This window comes from Bison bison, unplaced genomic scaffold (assembly GCF_000754665.1).
Source record: "Bison bison bison isolate TAMUID 2011002044 unplaced genomic scaffold, Bison_UMD1.0 scf7180017864160, whole genome shotgun sequence".
NCBI lineage: Eukaryota > Metazoa > Chordata > Mammalia > Artiodactyla > Bovidae > Bison > Bison bison.
This window is the reverse complement of record NW_011494732.1, coordinates 4,140,190-4,160,621: the sequence shown is the minus strand read 5'-3', so window position 1 is coordinate 4,160,621 and position 20,432 is coordinate 4,140,190. Positions and strand designations below refer to the sequence as shown.

Below are 20,432 nucleotides of genomic sequence, written 5' to 3'. Positions count from 1 at the left end.
GGGCCCCCCAGGAGAGGACCAGCCACTCCCACTGTCCCCAGACTGTCCCAGAACCGGTGGGCAGGGGCTCTGGAGAAGGAAGAAGACTGGAGCTGGCCAGTCAGGCCCAGCCCCATGTCCCTAACTGGTAGATTTTGGGAAGAAGTGGATTTGGAGAGAGTCAGACCTGAGGGCAAGTTGGCCAGCCCTGAACCTCAGTTTTCCCATCTGTGCAATGGGGCCAGTGACTCTGTAACCTCAACTGTGCTTCATTTGATCTACATGGCACTTCAATGAAGAAAAGTTGAACTCATTGTCAAGAACAACAAAAAAAAATGATTTAACATAAAACCTGGATTTCAAAGTTCTCTTGAAAATATCAGATTAGAGACTTGCCTTCGGGTGTAACAATCCTTTATTGATGAACACATCTTCCTACCAGCTACAAGAGTCACAAGGATCATTTTTTTTAAGGTTTTTAAAATTTATTTATTTATCTTTGGCTGCATTGAGTCTTCACTGTTGCATGCAGACTTTCTCTAGTTGCAGGGAGCAGGGGCTACTTTCTAGTTGCAGCGGTCAGATTTCAGTAGTTGTAGCACGCAGGCTCAGTATTTGTGGTCCACAGGCTCAGCTGCCCCACAGCATGTGGAATCTTCCCAGACCAGGGATCGAACCCACATCCCCTGCACTGGCAGGCATATTCTTAACCGCTGAACCACCAGGGAAATCCAGGATCATTTTTATAACCTGAGCATCGAGTACATGCAAATAAAGGTGACGAGAAAATGTGGTTTGTACAAAGCAACACACAAATGAGCGTTTCCTTGCTGAAGAGAGTGTGGAGAAAAAGGAACCCTCCTACACTCTTGGTGGAGATGTAAACTGGTGCAGTCACTATGGAGAACAGTATTGAAATTCCTCAAAAAACTAAAAATAAAATTACCATATGATCCTGCAATCCCACTCCTGGGCATACATCTGGACAAAACTCATTCGAAAAGATACATGCACCCCAATGTTCACTGCAGCACTATTTACAATAGCCAAGACATGGAAATTACCTAACTGTCTACTCACAGATGAATGGATAAAGAAGTTATGGCATATATACAATGGAATATTCTCACCATAGAAAAGATGAAATAATGCCATTTGTGGCAATGTGGATCAAACTAGAGATTGTCACACTAAGTGAAGTAAGTCAGACAAAGAAAGACAAATATCCTATGATATCACATGAGGAATCTTAAAATATGATACAAATGAACTTATTTGTAAGACAGAAACAGACTCATAGACACAGAAAACAAGCTTATAGGTGCCAGGGAGGAAGGGTGGGGACAGGTATATATTAGGAGGTTGGGATTAACACACAGACACTACTGCATACAAATTGCTGTGCTGTACACCGGAAACTCACATAACATTGTAAATCAACTTTATACCAATATAAAATTAAAAAAAAAAAAAAAAAAACACAAGCATTTCCCAGGGATTGCCTGTGTGTCAGGTGCTGTTCTAGGCTCGTCACATCATTGTCACCTCCCCAACCAACACCATGACCCCTCGAACCAAGAGGGTCATGGCCCTCACCTTCAACAAAGGCAGCAGCTGCAACTCCCTTCTGGGCCCCGAGGTCCCTGGGGCTCAGGTTTTTCCAGCTCCTCCCAAATTATGTGAGCTGCCAGAAATCCAGATGTTTCTATGGCATCTCCCGATTGTTTCAAGAGCAACACGGTATTATTCAAAATCAACACACCCGGGAGGCAGATGGCGCATCTTCAGGCCACGGCTGGACCCCAGGAGACCCCTTTGCCACACTTGCCAGAGCACCTCACCCAGACCATCTCCCAGAGCGGAGGACCTCTCCGTGTCACAGGCAGGGACACTGGGGCCCGGCGAGGCTGTGTGGCTCCTCTCCAGCCCCACCACCCGCCCCCTCAGCACGGGCTTGGTGAATGAGGTGAATGCTTGCCCCGTCATGTCCAACTCTTTGCAACCCCATGGACTGGGGCCCGCCAGGCTCCTCTGTCCGTGCGATTTCCCAGGCAAGAGTACTGGAGTGGGTTGCCATTTCCTCCTCTAGGGGATCTTCCTGACCCAGAGATCGAGCCTGCATCTTCTGTGTCTCCTGCATTGCAGGCAGTTTCTCTACCACTTGAGCCACTGAGGAAGCCAAGAAAGTGGAATTCCGACCTCAGCCTGGAAGTTGTTGGTGGGTTTGGGGGTCGGATGGAAACCTTCAAATTTTAATACGAAGGAACAAAGACAGGCCCACAGGCGGAGGCAGTCTGTCGTGCCCTCTCTCCATCCCCTCATCCACAGAACAGCGGTCAGAAGAAAACACATCAACCCAGTTTCCTTCTTTTTACATGTTTGTAATAAAACACATAAGCTCTAACCTCTTAGCAAATATTTAAATATACAATGCAGTGGGTTTTCTATTTTTTGCTGTGCTTGTCAGACCGTAGTTCCCCAACCAGGGACCAAACCTGGGCCCTGGGCAGTGAGAGCACAGAATCCTAACCACTGGACCGCCAGGGAGTTCCCTACCATGTGGCACTGCTAACTCTAGGCACTATACAGATCTTTTATTCATCATGACTAATAATAATATTATATAATGTTGGAAATATAATTGTAAAAGACCCTGATGCTGAGAAAGATTGAAGGCAGGAGCAGAAGGGGACGACAGAGGATGAGATGGTTGGATGGCATCATCGACTCAATGGACAGGAGTTTGAGCAAATTGCGGGAGATAGTGAAGGACAGGGAAGCCTGGCGTGCTGCAGTCCACGGTGTTGCAAAGAGACAGAAACAATTTAGCGACCGAACAACAACCATAAATAAAAAGGAAGGAAGGAAACTTTCAGAGGTGATGGACATGTTTACAACGTAGATTGTGGTGATGGCTTCACTTCTCTGTAAACTCATGCGGTTGTATACATGCTTAGTCGCTCAGTTGTGTACGATTCTTTGCAACCCCATGCACTACAGCCCGCCAGGCTCTTCTGTCCATGGGATTTCCCAGGCAAGAATACTGGAGTGGGTTGCCATTTCTTTCTCCAGGGCCTCTTCCTGACCCAGGGATTGAACCCCACGTCTTGTGTCTCCTGCATTGCAGGCGGATTCCTTACCCGCTGAGCCATTAGGGAAGTTGTATAATTATATACATACAACTAATTTATTATGTTAATCATACAGCAGTAAAGTGGCTTAAAATTAAAACAAAAAACAGTTTCCAGTTCCTGCCTCCCTCCCCCAGCCCTGTTTTTAAGCAAAGGTACAGTGACCCAGAGAAGCCTGGAGAAGCCTTTGAAATTCCGGAATTCTGCTGTGCTTTCCTAATCTCCTGGTCTTCCCACCTAATTCAGGGATAAATCAAGGTCGAATCAATGAATCACCAGATGAAGGCTTACGTTTCTCTCTTCAACAGAAAGGGCTGTGGGGTTCTGGGGCTCCACTCCGTTCGTGGGTACTCACTCACAGGGAATCTCCCATGAGCCAGCTTTGCCTTATGGATACGTTTTTAATCCTTTCTGTGCCTCAGTTTCCTCATCCATAAAATGGGTGCAATGATAGCATCCATCTCATAGGTCTGGTGTGAGGTTTAAATGCCTTTGTAAAATGCTTAGAACAGGGGCAAGTAGAGCCTAGGGACCCAGCAGGTCAGCCAAGCAGTCACCTGGCACAAAGTGACCAGCCCTTCCCCCTCCCCCATTGCTGCCCCACCTCTGGTGGGGGTTGGACTTTGTACCGCTTACAATCAGAGGGATAACTTTCTTTCGGTCACACTGGACCAGAAGCATTAGGACCAGGCAGCTGATTAGATAACAGTGCGCAGGCCAAGCTCACGGCCTTTTGCCCAACATAGCTGATTCTATCCCTGCCCCCACCCCCCAAGGTCAAAGATCACAGCCCACACACAAAGACCAAGAGAGAAAGCCAAGGTGATCCCTTCCTGGACGCAGCTCCCTCTTATCCAACCAGATTCTCTGAGCTCATTCTGGACAGGCAAGAGGGCTGCCTGGAAGAGAGGGCATGTGAAAGAAAGAGTTGGGCTTTGTCATGAAAAAAAGACGAGGAGGGTGTTACTGGCAGGGGACACAGCCTGTGCAAAAGCTAGGTAGCTTCTAAGAACGTGATCTACCTTAAAATCCACCAATCCCAAATATGCTTTTAAAACAACTCAAATGTTCACGATGGATAAACCAACTCTGTGTATCTATACAACGGAATAGATAGATAAAAAGGAGAACCGATGCTTTCAAATTATGGTGCTAGAGGAGACTCTTGAGAGACTCTTTGCAACCCTATGGACTGTAGCCCTCCAGGCACCTCTGTCCATGGGATTCTGCAGGCAAGAACACTGGAGTGGGTTGCCATGCAGGGACTGAACCTGCATCTTTTACGTCTCCTGCTTGGCAGGCAGGTTCTTTACCACTAGAGTGACCTGCGAAGCCCTGTAAAGAGAATCATACAAGTCTTCAAATGTACCCATAATTCTCTATTTCTTGAAAACAAGCAGAGATACAAAAGACCATAAACGTCTCCTTTTACTTAGCAAAATATTTTTGAGGTCCTGATCATTAATCTTTTTAAAGCGTAGTTTGCTGACTCTGTTGTTGTTGTTTTAATGTGTTTGCTCCAGTCTCAGTTGCAGCATGGGTGATCTTTTAGGTGCAGCACGCGAACTCTTAGGTGTGGCACGTAGGACCTAGTGCCCTGACCAGGGATCAAACCCAGGCCCCCTGCAATGACAGCAAGGTATCTTGGCCAACGAGGAAGTCCCAGTTTGTTGACTTTTATCAAATGCACATACCTCACCTGTCTGGCAACAAGAAATGGGACATCTTCATCACGCCTTGCTTAAAAGGATGCGTATGAGCCTTTCTGTGCTCCTGGCAGCATTATCTATAAGAGCCAAAAGGTGGATGTGACGCAAGTGTCCACTGACAGATGAATGGATGAATGGAATGTGCTGTAGCCAAGGTTATGCAGCCTTAGGAAAAAAAAGGGAATTCTCCTCTGTGCTACATCATAAGGGAACTTTTAAAACATTACTAGAGGCAATAAGACAGTAGAAAAAAACACGTATTATATGATTCCATTTGTGTGAAGTGTCTAGAACAGGCAAGGGAGTTCCCTGGCAGGCTAGTGGTTAGGATTCCGGGCTTTCAGGGCTGTGGCCTGGGTTCAATTCCAAGTCGGGAAACTGAGATCCCATAAGCTGTGCAAGATGGTTAAAAAAAAAAAAAAGGCAAATCTATAGGGACAGATCTATAGAAGAAGATTCTGGAGAGTCCCTTGGAATGCAAGGAGATCAAACCAGTCCATCCTAAAGGAAATCAAGCCTGAATATTCATTGGAAGGACTAATGCTGAAGCTGAAACTCCAATACTTGGGCCACCTGATGTGAAGAACCGACTCACTGGAAAAGACCCTGATGTTGGGAAAGATTGAAGGCAGGAGGAGAAGGGGACAACAGAGGATGAGATGGTTGGATGCCATTACCGACTCCATGGACATGAGTTTGAGCAAGTTCCGGGAGTTGGTGAAGAACAGGGGAGCCTGGCATGCTGCGGTCCATGGGGTCGAAAAGAGTCGGACTGAACTGAACTGAACTGATAGGCGCAGAAAACTGAACTGAACTGAACTGATAGGCACAGAAAACAGTCTGGGAGTTGCCAGGGGAGCATGGGGAGTGACTCCTTAATAGCTACAGGGTTTCCTTTTGGGGTGATGAAAATATTCTGGAACTAGACATGTGTGTAATGGTTATACAACATTGTGAATGTCCTAAATGTCACTCAATCGTATGGTTTTTAATGGTTTAAATGGTGAGTTTTTTATTAACTGAAACTTGAAAAAAGAAAGTGAAAGTGAAAATTGCTCAGTTGTGTCCAACTCTTTGGGATCCCATGGACTACTCCAGGCCAGAATGCTGGAGTGAGTAGCCTTTCCCTTCTCCAGGGTATCTTCCCAACTCTGGGATCAAACCCAGGTCTCCCACACTGCAGGAGGATTCTTTACCAGCTGAGCCACAAGGGAAGTCCAAGAATACTGGGTGGGTACCTCAGCCCTTCTCCAAGGGATCTTCCCAACCCAGGAATAGAACCAGGGTCTCCTGCATTGCAGGCAGATTCTTTACCAACTGCAAAATCAGGGAAGCCTTGACACAACTTTAAAAAAAGAAAAAAAAAGACTAACTGCAAATTAAAACAAGATCACTTCCCAAAAGATGGACACAAATTAAGTCACCTGAGAAAAACAAGCCCAGGAAAAGGTGTGGGGAGACAGAGATGCCCAAGAATGTGAGCACACCGCCCCCGCCTTCGTGACTGTACAGCGCCCTGCTTGGCACACTGGCTTTCAGACACTGCTGACCCCGCCCAGGATCACTGCCTGCACACATTGGGTGACGGAAACAAGCTTCAGGAACGAACTCCCGCCTTTCCAGCACGATGCTACTTACACTCCCAAAGGATTATCCGCTACTCAGATATTCTCTCCTCGTCCGTTTTGTTCTTACAGTGCTGGTCCCCACTCACGCCAGTCATCTCGCATCCCAAGATAGGATCGCATGCAGCCCAGAGCTGGACAACTGTGCCCTACAGATTCCCACATGTGTACAAGATGGCTGAAAAACAATCACTGAAGGACTTTCCTGGTGGTCCAGTGGTTAAAATTCCATGCTTCTCATGTATGGGTTCAATTCCCGGTTGGGGAACTAAGATCCCACATGCTTTGTGGCAGACAGAAACCTGAGTCAGAAAAAGACAAGCTGCAGAAAGATAACAGTCACTACGGCCTGTTCATGGCATCACCGGCTCAGTGGATATGAGTCTGAGCAAACTCTGGGAGATGGTGAAGGACAGGGAAGCCTGCAGTCCATGGGGTCGCAGAGTCGGACACGACTGAGTGACTGAACAACAACTGCCTATTCACATGAATTTTTCAAACACACAAAATACCATGAAACATTTTATTTAAGTTGCCAGCACAGTGTTGGCCTAGAAGCCAACCGGCCTGGTCCCTGTGGCCTCTCCAGATCCGACATCCTGCCGTGTCCCTGTCACTCAGCCAGCCATGCTGGACTCCTTGCCATCCCTTGTACAAGTAGGCACAGCCCTGCCCCAGGACCTCTGCATAGGCTGTTCTCTCTGCCCTCAATGTTTCTCATGAGGTAGCAGCATAGCCAAATCTCTCACCCTTCTTAATCTTTCCTCACATGCCTCCTCTCAGGAAGACACACCCTATCTACCCCCAAATCCCTGAACCCCCTAACCTGCTCTATGTTTTCCAGAGTCATTGTTACCTTCCGGCATACTTATAATTAATTATGTCTACTGTTCTTCATCTGTCTCTCCTGTTAGATCATAAAGCCACCAGGACCAGATCCTCAGTTGCTTTATTCACTGATGGATCTCCCAGGCCTGGAACAGAGGTTGGCACCCAGCAGGCACTCAGCAATATGAGCTCAGGAACAAACAGAATCAGAGTAGAAATGTCTAGGGAGCAGCTATCTGCCTTCTCCTTTGTGTATGTTTTAAAAAGCTTGTACTTAAGGTACTACAAAGTAGGGGCTGGGGGCAGGGGTGGCACACTACGAGGTTTGCAGTATCTTAGTTCCCTGATCAGGGATTGAACCCAGGCCCTCAGCAGTGGAAGTGCAGTCTCAACCACTGGACCACTAGAGAAATCTCTCAATTAAGTAAATCTTAAATATTACAATGCTAAAGGAAATCAACCCTGAATATTCACTGGAAGGACTTATGCTGAAGCTAAAGCTCCAATACTTTGGCACCTGATACGAAGAACAGACTCATTGGAAAAGACCCTGATGCTGGGAAAGATTGAGGGCAGGAGGAGAATGGTATGACAGAGGACGAGATGGTTGGATGGCATCACCGACTCAATGGACATGAGTTTGAGCAAACTCTGGGAGATGGTGAAAGACAGGAAAGCCCACTGTGCTGCAGTCCATGGGGTTGCAAAGAGTCAGACACAACTGAATGACTGACCAACAGCAAACATTATAATTTTAATTAAAATGTGATCTGCAACTTCACTGGCCAGGCCGCAGCCTTGAGACTGGGGTGAATGGATGCTGAGACTCAGATCAGCAGTGGTCTACCTCCAACAGCTCCCATTTCCTTTCTGGGTGGGGCAGTAAAGACCCTGCCTAGAGGGGGTGCGGAGCAGATGTCCTGAGGCCCAGGGGCAGAGAAGTGGGACCCCAGACCAGTCTTCTGCTTCACAGAGAGGCCCACAGAAGGCAGGGGAAAGGCCCAGGCTTCACGTAACTGTCCCTCCAAGGAACTCAGGCCAGCCAGGCAGGCCTCCAGCACAAGCCTGGGATGAGCTTGGAGTAGAGAAGCAGGCAGAGGCTGAGAGGGGCCCCACAACTCCAGGGGCCTCTGTCCTCACCCCTGGGAGTCAGCAGCCAGATCACAGGATCTCTGCTCACAGACGCCAGGAAAGCATCTCTCAAGGGGTCACTGGGGCCAGGAAGTCTGCGAGCCCGGTTAAACCACCCACCAGGAAACCTCCCCTTGCCCATCTCCAGAGCTGTAAGGCTCCTTGGGCTGCTGTAACAAAGCCACACTCTGGATGACTTAAAACATCTATCTTCTCTCAACTCTAGAGGCTAGAAGTCCGGAATTGAGGTGTGGGCTCCTTCTGAAGGTTCCAGGGGATGAGCCTAACTTGCTCCTCCAGCCCCTGGTGGTCTCAGGCATTCCTTGGCTTGTAGCCACCTCCCTCCAATCTCTGCCTCCATCATCGCATCCCCCTCCTCTCTGTGTGTCCTCTTCCTATAAAGACATTCCTGGTGGACTTAGGGTCCATCTGATCCATACTTTCATCACATCTGCAAAGACCCTATTTCCAAATAAGATCACGTTCGCCAGTAATGGGAGTTAGGACTTGGGCATACTTTTTTTTGGGGGGGGTGGGGCAAGGGGAGACCCTGCTCAGCCCAATCCAGGGAGAAAAAGCCAGGGCAAAGCTGAGTGATCAGGGTGTTGATTGAACCACAAGTGCCTACTGCCTCCCGTTGCACTCTTCCCTGCTCCCAGGATGACTCTGACTGCCAATTCCAAAACTCCACTCTCCAGGTGCCACCTCCTCCAGGAAGCCTTCAGGGAACTACCTAAGATGAGCCTGCTCTGATCTAATTAAGACCTGGGTCATTCCATGGACAGTCACCCCATTCCATGCTAGATGCTATATTCTGAATTTACAGATAGATGAACAAGGGACTTCCTTGGTGGACCAATGGCTAAGAATTCTTGCTCGCAAGACAGAGGATGCCGGTTCGATCCCTGGTCAGGGAACTAAGATCCCACATGCCGAGCAGCAGTTAAGCCCTTCGTGCCGCAACTACTGAAGTCTGTGTACCACAACTAGAGTCTGTGCATTGCAACAAAAGATCCCACGTGACGCAAGGAAGATCTTGCATGCCACAACTAAGACCCAAAACAGCCATAAATAAGTAAATGTTTTTAAAAAATAAAGATAAATGAATAAGATGGGGTCCCTGAGAAGCTGGGGAAGGGCAGGGAAGCCAGAGAATCCTATCCACCATCTGTACAGCACTGGTCTGGTAACAAAACACTTCCGTCTACCTTGCCTCATTATATTCTCAAAGACCCATTGAACAGACACAGACACTGAGGCCTGAGGGCCAAATATCACCTGAGGTCACAGGTGCAGGAAGAGACTGAGCCCCTGGTTTTGCATCAACATGCAGGCCTGTATCCTCATGTTTCTCTCCCACTGGGCTCGGAGCACACAGGACAGGAGTTTCACAAATTAATCATTAATCTGATCTGCCCAATGAATTGCAAAACGCAATCCTGCCCCCACCGGTAACAGGAAACACACCTCTAATAACCAGATGAGCCAAGACTCTGATTCACCTGTACGAGGCCGGGTTCTGGGACGAGACCAGACTCTTCCCGCTCCAGCCAGTCACTCTCTACCTCCTGGATCCCAGGATCCAGAGACACCCCCAGCCCCATAGGGCTCATTTTGTTGTCATTGTTCAGTTGTAGGGTCGTATCCTACTCTTTGCGACCCCATGGACTGCGGCACTCCAATCTCCCAGAGTTTGCTCAAACTCATGTCCATTGAGTCAGTGATGCCATCTAACCATCTCGTCCTCTGTCGCCTCCTTCTCCTCCTGCCCTCAATCTCTCCCAGCATCAGGGTCTTTTCCAATGAGTTGGCTCAACTCAGGGAAGACTATAGTGTGGGCTGATTCAGTCTGGATTTGGGAATGCCATACCCTTGACTAAAGTTCTGACTTCCTTTGATTTTAAAGGCAAGAAGAATTAAAGAAAAAAAAAAAAAAAAAAAAAAAAAAAAAAAACAGGAAACCCAAGCACGTTGCTAAAACAGCAGAATGAGTTGCTTAAGCTAAGAAGTTGAGTCATGCTTGACTCCTCCACTTCTCTCCCACCCAAAAACCATCCATCAGGAAGTCTTGGCTGCTCTTGCTCTAAGACACACCCAAAATCCATCCACTTTTTTCCAACACCACCCCTGGCCCCTAGCATCATTTGCTTAGACCAATGCAGTCATCTCTTCACTGGTTCTCTCATGTTTGCCTTTGTCCCTAGGCTGTTCCCCACACAGATCAGAGCTACTGGTTTAAAAGGTATATCTGATCATGGCATCTTCCTGCTCAAACACCTCCCACAGCTCCCTACTTATCTAGGGATTAAATCCCAACCTCTAACAGTGACCTACAAAGTCTCACACCCTCTGGCTCCCTGCAGCTACACTAATCATAGCTCCCTTTACAGTCCACCTTGCTCACTCTGATCCAGCCACATTGGCCTCACTGTTCCTGAGCCCACCAGCCAAGATTCTGGGCCTGGTAGGCATAGGACTTATGCATTGACCATTTGCTCCTCCAAGGGCAATCTTCTCTCCAAGGTCCACATAGGTGATCCCTTCATTTCTCAAGTCTAAAGTCACCTTCTCAATGAGGCCTTCCATCAACAATATTTGCTGGTTTCTCACTGCATGTCAGGCTCTTTTCTAGGTCCTGGGGACTATAGTAGTGAATGAAATGGACAAAGAGACTATCCTTTCTAAAGCAGTCCTTCCCCCATCACATCCCATCCATCACCTGTTTTGTCTGCCCAGCATTATCAACATCAGCAATTCCTATGTATTTGTTGACAAGTCCCCCTTCCTACTGCCTGGAATGCAGTCATGATAGATTGAGCTACAGCAGCCACCCTGGGTCATGAGGCAGCCTTGAGAATGGAAGCCACACACAAAGGATGGTAAAGAAGAAAGATAGGAAACACAATCCCATGACTTCATGGAGTCACCCCATCATCCCTAGGCAGTGAGTCCTAAGAGAAAGGTCCATTCGACTCACAAAGAGATCCTATACCATATACCAAAAGGGCTAACGAGAAAAAGACCGACAGATGTCAGCAAGGATGTGGAGCCACCAGAATGCACACTGGTGAAAGTGCAGTTTGGTACAGTCAGTACAGAAAATGATGTGGCAGTGTCTCCTGAAGCTAAATAACACACATGTCCACAAATGAGTGACAAATGGCATGTTCATGCAGTGGGACATCACCCAAGCAAAGAAAAGGAATGGACACAGATGACCTAAAGAAGCACATCGATGACCAACAGAAACTCGACACCCACTGATGTGATATTCCAGGGAATGGGCAACGGTAGTCTCTGGTGCTAGAGGCGGGGGTTGCAGCACCTTGGGATGACAGCTGACATGGAGGGATTCAGGACAGCCTTCCACAGGTGAGCGTGCCAAACACACATCCACGTAATTCCTCGACCTCTACACCTAAGGTTGTACACTTTCCTGCACTGATGCTAAATCTAGTAATTTTTTTTTTTTTTTTTCAGCCTCGCCACTCAGCTTGCAGGATCTTAGTTTCAGGACCAGGGATCAAACTCATGTGCCCTACAGTGGAAGTATAGAGCCCTAACCACTGGACTGCCAGGGAATTTAGATTTTTTTAATGAAAAAAAAATTAAAGCAAAAGAAATTTTAATATAAAGGGTGAGGGCTTTTGAGCTGTTTAGCACTCCCTCAAAAGGCACCTCAGCCCACAAAAGCTCAACAGGGAGACTGTATCCTGTCAAATCTGACCTCTGAAGCTCTCAGGCTGCCTCTGGGAGACCAGCAAGGAGACCACTGGAGACCCAGAAGGAAGGGGGGTCTGGAGGCCCTCCCTACAAGCAAGGGGACCCAGCTCTATGTCTACAGTCAGCCACTCCCCATCTCCTAACTTCCTGCCCTTCTCCATCTACCAGAACTTTCTGTGCCCTGGTTTCCTCACCTGTAAACAGGGTTTGGAAACAGGGAGGACCAAGCTCAACTGGGGAGTCATATTGACATAATGAGATGAGCACAGCACTGAGCCTCTGTGCTCTTCCTGCCCAAACCCAGAACCACAATCTAATCACAAGAGGAACATCAGACAAATCCCCATGGAAAGGCATCCGACCAAACCCCTAACTAGTGCTCTTCAAAATCATCCAGGTCACCAAAACCAACAACACCTGAGAAACAGGCACAGCCAAGAGAGCCTAAGGAAACACAACGACTAAGTGTGGCATGGTGTCTGGACGGGATCCTAGGAGGGAAAAAAGGAGATGAAGGACTTCTCTGGAGGTCCAGCGGTTAAGACCCTATGCTTCCACTGCAGGGGGCGCAGTTTCGATCCTTGGCCAGGAAACTAAGATCCCACATGCCTCGAGGTGCAGCCAAAAACAATTGTTTTAAAGGGAAAAGATAAAGGAGATGAGATAGGAACTAAGGAAACCCCAACAAAGTGCTGACAACAGTTTATGCTAATGGATCACCACTAATGGACTACACTAATTAAAGATGTTAACAATAGGGGAAGCCAAGTGTGGGAAACGAGGGCGCCCTCCGTATTGTCTCTTCCATTTTTCTGTAAATCTAAAACTGTTTCAAAAATAGGAAGCTATCAAGACACACAGGGCTCCATGAGGGTCACACCAGTGCCTGGCTGAGTTATATCAGAGCTGAGAAGCAAAGGAAAAACGCGAGCCCCAGTAATGCTCCAGAACAGTAAATTCGTTGAGAAAATAGTGAAATGTTTAAAAGTAGATATATTAAAACAATATTGGGACTTCCCTGGTGGTCCACCGGTTAAGAAACCACCTTGCAATGCAAGGGAGCCCTGATCAGGGAGCGAAGATCTTACATGCCATGGAGAAACTAAGCCTGTGTGCACGGCAACTAGAGAAAGCCCACACACCACAACGAAGACGCAGCATAAAAATAATAATAATAATAAAAAATAAATAAAACATTAAGTTTAAATATTTTATTTAAACCCAAACCAGAATTTATTATAAATTTACCCCTGGCTTTTCTTTTTTTTTTACTTCCCTAGCTTTAATGGAAGCAAATTCATTGCATTCGATTTCTATTGCCATGTAACAAATTATCAAACATGTACTGGCTTAAAATGTCACACATTTACTATCTAACGGCTTTGGAGGTCAGAAATCAAAAATAGGTCCCAGGTGGCACTCGTGGTAAAGAACCCATCTGCCAGTGTGGGAGACCTAAGAGACATGGGTTCGATCCCTGGGTTGGGAAGATCCCCTGGAGAAGGAAATGGCAACCCACTTCAGTATTCTTGCCTGGAGAATTCCCATGGACAGAGGAGCCTAGAGGGCTATAGTCTATGGGGTCGCACAGAGTCGAACATAACTGAAGTGACTTAACAACGCACACACCATAACAGAGCTAAAATCAAGGTGTCTGCAGGGCTGGTTCCTCCTGGAGGCTTTCTAGGAGAATCCAGTCACCTAGCTTTTCCAGTTCCTAGAATCCGCCTGCATTCCTTGGCCCCCTTATCACTCCGACCTCAGCTTTCATCATCACATCCTTTCTGACTCCCCTGCCTCCCTCTTACAAGGACCCTTATGATGACGTTAGTCCCATCCAGATAATTCCGGACAATCTTCCCACCCTGAACTCCTTAATGTAATCACATCTACAAAGCCCCTTTTGTCACATGGGGGTAACGCATCCACAGGTCCTGGGATTAGAACTTCTTTGAGGGGCCATCATCCTGCTTCCCACACCCACTCAGACATGTGAGGCTTCCTCCCACACAGCCCCGTCCACACCCAGGAGCACCCCACTGCCGGGGCGGGGCGACCTTTGTTCCCCATGCGCCCCTTCCTTTCCAGGGCATCCTTGCCTGCAGCCACCAAACAGGGACCCCGCCAGGACAAGGTGGACCAGCTCCCACTGCGGGAGGCCCACTGTCCTCCTAAAGTGCCCCTCCTTCTGTGAACTTCCTTAAAAGAAACAGACTGGGGGAGGGTTCCCTGGTGGCTCAGTGGTAAAGAATCTGCCTGCCAATGCAGGAGACACAGATTCAATCCCTGATCTGGGAGATTCCCACGTGCCGCAGAGCATGTAAGCCCGTGCACCACAACTACTGAGCCTGCGCTCCGGAGCCCGTGAGCCGAAACCACTGAACCCACATGCCCCAACTACTGAAGCCCAGGTGCCCTAGAACCTGAACTCCACAACAGGAGAAGTCACCGCAGGGAAAGAGTGATCCCCACTCACCACAAGTAGAGGAAAGCCCGTGCAGCAACGAAGACCCAGCATAGCCAAAAATAGATAAATAAAATTATTAAAAAAAGAAACACGGGGCAGAACAAAGTCTGGGTGGGTTTTCTTGCAAGTGCTGCAGTGGGGCGGGGTGGGGAGTGCCTTTGTTCTCAAAACTCAGGTCTGCGAGAAGCCCCTTTGGGGCCTCAGACAGGCCCCTTCCTCCTCCCAAATTCTAAGACCAAAACACAGCCTGGCCTGACAATGACACAGGGTGTCCATTGGAACAGGAACTGAGACACACCCCAAAGAACTCCACGAGCTGCACTGTCAGCCAGAAAGTTGAGGGCCTAAAGGCCAGCCTCCCCTCTCCCCAGGGCAGCATCAGAATTGGGGAGGGGGGTATCTCCCAAAGCAACCCTCCAAAAGCCAACAGGTTCCCACAGGACAGATGGGGGAGCAAAGGTCAGAGGACAGACAGACTCAGGGTTCTAAGGGTCTCAGGAAGCTTCCTGGCCGGGCAGGGCCCAAGTGACCACTGAGCCACAGTCCCTCAGCCCCGCAAAAGGGACCCAAAGGTGGGGGCCCAGGACATTTCTAAACAGCTGAAAGAGTTCATCATTTGGAAAATTCCTCACTATACCTTGGAATTCTTTTTGACGGAATAACAGCCCGGTGGCAGCTTCAAAGGCACGGGTCCTTTGCTTTACATCATTGTTTACCATGCGCCTGTTTGAGCAGTGGTTCTCAAAGTGTGGTCCCTGGACCAGCAACATCACCTGGGAACCTGACAGAAATCCTGATTCTCAGGTCCGTCTCAAACCTGCCGACTCAGCATCTCTGGGGAAGGGACTCAGATATCTGTGCTTTAACAAGCCCTCCTGGGACTCCTGCCACATGAGACAGTTAGAGAACCAGTGTCAGAGACTAAGATGAACTGATGTCAGATACTTGCTTCAGAATAAAAATACTTGCGGTACAGATGAAACAGGAAGGCGGGACTCGATGTCTATTAAAGCAGGCGAAGGGCACGTGGCAATCTTGCTGTGCTCTTTTTTTAAATGCACATTTGAAATTTTCATAACACATTCTTTTAAACCAGTTAAAATTTGCAACCCCTACCGCACCCCCAGAGAAACAGATCTTCTGTCTTCCTGAAGCCAACTCCACAAACTGTCAGATTTGGCCACTGGATGAGTTTGGGATCACACTGTACTTCAAAATACTTGAATTTGTTGACAACATCTTAAAAATGGCAGGTACGTTCTGGATTTCCAGCTTCTTCTAAAAAACCGGGAGGTGTGCTGGCTCTGGGTCTGCATCCCCACATAGCCTAGCGTGCTGAGCTAAGGAGCAGCTGCTCCTGGCACAGGACTTGCAATCCGAATCACCACAGGCTCCATGGCTCCCTAAGACCTCACACCAGGCTGCTTTACTCACTGGCATTGTCAGCATGGCCCTTCCAGGGATCTGAGTTTGTAAGCCCTGACCTACAATAACACAGGATGAGAATATGGTATTCATTCATTCCAACTCTGCCTAAGCATCTACTATGCTCACAACTGGTCCTCAAGTGTCATGGGGAAGCAAAGTTCATCAGACAGAGCTGAGCAGGGATTAGGAAAATGACAGGTTATTCACAAATGATTCAGACACACAATAGGAAGAGCTCAGCTCATTAAGCATATCTACTGGCACTGGAACATCATTTAACACTGGCAGGACTGGGACTTCCCTGGCGGCCCAGCGGTTAGGACTCCACACTTCCACTACAGGGAGTACAGTTTTGATCACTGGTTGGGGAACTAAGAACCCGCATGCCACGTGATGTGGCCAAAGAAACAAAACATTGGCAGGACTGTCAATAGGCTGGGATACTGTTGGGGAATCAGCTACTAAAGCAAACTCTGGTATGAGTGATGATACACTCTGGTATACACTCTGGGATACTACTGGGGAATCAGCTACTAAAGCAAACGTCCATGCCCAACACCCCAGTAATCCCATTCCTGGGTATTCGCTAAGAGAAATGAAAATCCACGTCCACACAAATGCTCCCAGCAGTTCTACTCCTGGTAGCCCCCAAACCAGAAACAACCCAATTATTAACCAGGACATCACTGTATATTCACACAATGGTATATTTACACAGCAGTGAGGAAGAACAGCCACATGCAATGTGGGTCTATCTCACAAGCCTAATGTTGAGCAAAGAAGCCAGACAATATCAGTACCCACTGTGTGATTCCATTTTGATAAAGTACAAAACCAGGTAAAACTAAGCTATGCTGGAAGAAGTCAGGGTAGCAGTCACCCTTGGGGCTGGGTGGCAAAGGAGTGGGGAGCACCAGGGGATTCTAAGATGCTGCTGGTTACTTGAGGATGTTCAGTTGTGAAAGTTCTGCCTGTCTGATATGATGATGCCAGCATTTACTGGGTACCAGGCTCAAAGCTCACCTTTATCCCCTTCTCCCACAAAACAAACCCTGACTTGCTTCCAGTATTGGGCACAAAGCCTTAAATCTCAGAGAAGATGGCCCCCGACTGTAGTCCAGGCCCATGAGCCTGTCTAGCTTCTGAGGAAAAAAAAAAAAATCCTCTTGCAATAAGAGGAAGAACTGAACAGAGCTCTCCTGTTGTACCATCCCTCTTTCTGGCTTTGAGTGATGTGTGTGACAGTGTGATGTCTGGCACTATGGCAGTCATCATGAGATTATGAGGGCAAGGCTCAGAAAGTCACATGGACACTGACCCAGTGCCCTGAAATAACTGAACTGCTGAATAAATCTGGAAACATCCACCACCTCCAGTCTCTCCCGAAGCACAATAATAAAGCTCCCTATTATACCAGCGACTTGGAAGCGGGTTTTCTGTTGCTTCAGCCCAAAGGATTCCATCTGAAGCAATGCTTTCATTTAAATCTGACAGTCCATGAGGCAGGTACCATTATCTGCTCTGTTTTGTTGATGAGAAAACTGAGGCACCCAGAGATTAAACCACTTACTTGCCCCCAAGGGTACAAACCCAGTAGTGACAGAGGGTCCTCAACTCTAGTCTGCACCCAGAGCCTAGGCCCTAACATTCTACTGCCTTGGTAAAGGCTCATCGTAGGTGTGGATGGGAAAGGATCACAGGGAAGGGAGAAGACTGCTGAAACACACACGCAGTTCCGATTCTATGACCCCAGGGGAATCAGGCACAATCTCATCCTCCACCGACTACACCACCATGATGGGAACTCCAGGCAGTGCAACTGGCCCTGCTCTTTAAGACAAGCACAATCTCCCCCAGGACTGACTTCAGCCCCACTTTCTCCACATAAGTCAGGCAGAGGATAGCCCTTCCTTCAAACATTCCAATTTCACCCCAATAAGAAAGTGGGCAATTTCTCAAGCATGAAACAATTCAGCAAACTACAGCCTGTGGACCACATCTGGCCTGGTGCCTGTTTCTGGGCATCCTGGGAGCTAACAACGGTTTTACATTTTTATTTTTTAACTTTCTATTTTATATTGGAGTACAGCCGATTAACAATGTTGTGATAATTTCAGGTGGACAGCCAAAGGATTCAGTCATACATGTACATGTATCCATTCTCCCCCAAACTCTCCTCCCAACCATACATTCTTAAATGTTTGAAGAAAAAAAAGAAACAAGAATACTTATTGGCAACACATGAAATTTACATGAAACTCACGAGTTGGTGTCCTCAAGCAAAGCTGTTGTGGCACTTAGACAAGCCCCCACTCAGGGATGTCTCAAGGATGTCCATATAGAGGACCATGTGGAGGTGAGAGGCTGAGACAGAACCTGTTTGGCCTCTAAAGCTGAAAAATATTTACTATTTGTCCTCTACCACTAATGTGGTAACCCCTGTCCCCTCCCCCTCAGTCGCCATGGAGACGTGAGTACCTCCCCTTCCTCCTCGGTGGCAGCGCCAAGAATCAAGTGACCAAGGACATGCACTGCTCTGAAGAAGGCACCCGGGTGTAGAAAGGCCACACAACGATGGTTGCTAAATGAGGCTTCCTCCACTCACCTTGGCCCGGGTTCAAGAACGCATGGGGAAACTCACCAAGGTCTTGTAAGATGGCGCAATGGTGCTGTAAGCCTGGAAGAATCAGCGGCTCAGGGTTGCCTCCTTCAAAGACTTCATCTTTTGCAAGCAGCTGGGAATGCTGTAATCACCCTGGGGGCCAGGCAACCCGGTCTACCACCTACTGAACCCGATCCATGCCACCGGGATGAGGTTAGGGGGCAGGAAGGGGACAGGTACTAACACTCCCTCAGGTTAAACTCTATCATGACTTTTTAAAATTGTGCTCCAGTACACATTAACATCGAATGTACCATCTTCACCATTTTTAAGTCTACAGCTCAGCAGCATGAAGTACATTTACATCATTGTGCAACTTCTCATCTTCCCCAACTGAAACTATATCCCCATCAGCGCCTGGTACCCTTTGTCTCTATAAGTCTGCCTCCCATGGGGACCTCCCATAAGTAGAATCAATCATACAATATGTGTCTTTTCATGACTGGCTTATTTCACTCAGCACAATATCCTCAAAGTTCATCCATATTGTAGACTGCGTCAGAATTTCCTTCCTTTCTGAGGCTGAATCCCATTCCAAAATATGGATGAACCACATTCTGTTTATCCATCCATCTATGGAGGGACACGTGGATTGTTTTCACCTTTTGGCTATTGCAAATAATACTGCAATGAACATGGGTGTGTACCTAGCTCTTCAAGTCCCTGCTTTCAATTATTTTGAATATGTACCCCAGAGGTAAAATTGTTGCATCTGATGGCAATTCTATGTTTTCATTTTTTGAGGCACTGACTGCCAGACTTACCCCACAGTAGCTACACCATTTTACAATCCCTCCAACAGTGCACAAGAGTTTCAATCTCTCCACGTCCTGGCCAATCACTGTCATTTTTTTTTTACTAGCAGCCCTTCCATCAGGCATGAGGTGATCACTCACTGTGGTTAGGATTTGCATTTCCCCAATGATGAGTGATGCAGGGCGCTTCCTCCTATGCCTGTTGGTTATCTGTATATCTTCCTTGGAGAAATCTCTAAGTCCTTGGCCCATTTTCTAATTGGGTTCTTTTTTGGTGTGATTGAGTTCTCCTACCAAGACTGTAAGTCCAGATTTATGCCCCATACTTTCCATCTCCTTTTATATATATATTTACTTATTTATTTGGCTATACCAGATCTTAGCTGCGGCACAAGGGATCTTTTTTTTAGATGTGGCATACAGACTGTTAGGTGGGGCTTCCCAAGTGGCTCAGTGGTAAAGAATCCGCCTGCCAATGCAGGAGACGCAGGAGACGTGGTTCAATCCCTGGGGCGGGAAGATATACTGCAGCAGGAAATGGCAACCCACTCCAGTATTCTGCCTGGAAAATCCTATGGACAGAGGAGCCTGGCGGTGGGGTGGCAGTCAATGGGGTGGCAGAGTCGGACATGGCTGAGCGACTGTGCACGCACACACAAAGACTCTTAGTTGCAGTACGTGGGATCTAGTTCCCTAACCAGGGATCAAACCCAGGCCCACTGCATGGGGGGCATGGAATCTGAGCCACTGGACCACCAGGGAAGTCCCTCCACCTGCTTTTGACCACCCTCCTGTATATTTCCATCTGGGAAAACAGCTCCACCATTCACGGAGTCCCTCAGATAGAAACTAAAGAGTTTGACTTCTCTTCTGCCCCCACACCGCAAGTCTCATCTGTCAGCACATGTGGCTGACTCTCCCTGCAAAAGGGATCTGGACTCTGTTCACTCCTTCCAATTACACTGCCTCCTCCCCAACTCCCCAGCCCTTCCCC

General features: G+C 47.8%; 1 protein-coding gene across 3 annotated transcripts in view; it reads right to left on the bottom strand.

The window, feature by feature from the left end:
- SCARB1 (scavenger receptor class B, member 1) overlaps positions 1 to 20,432 on the bottom strand; it is a 67,685-nt gene that overhangs the window by 46,356 nt on the left and 897 nt on the right. For 2 of the 3 annotated variants that reach the window (XM_010841270.1, XM_010841271.1), the window contains exon 2: positions 18,663 to 18,698. The exons of the other annotated variant lie outside the window; for it this stretch is intronic. In XM_010841270.1, the coding sequence (XP_010839572.1) occupies positions 18,663 to 18,698 (36 nt within the window). The remainder of the gene's footprint in view (positions 1 to 18,662; positions 18,699 to 20,432) is intronic. 3 annotated transcript variants of the gene reach the window in all.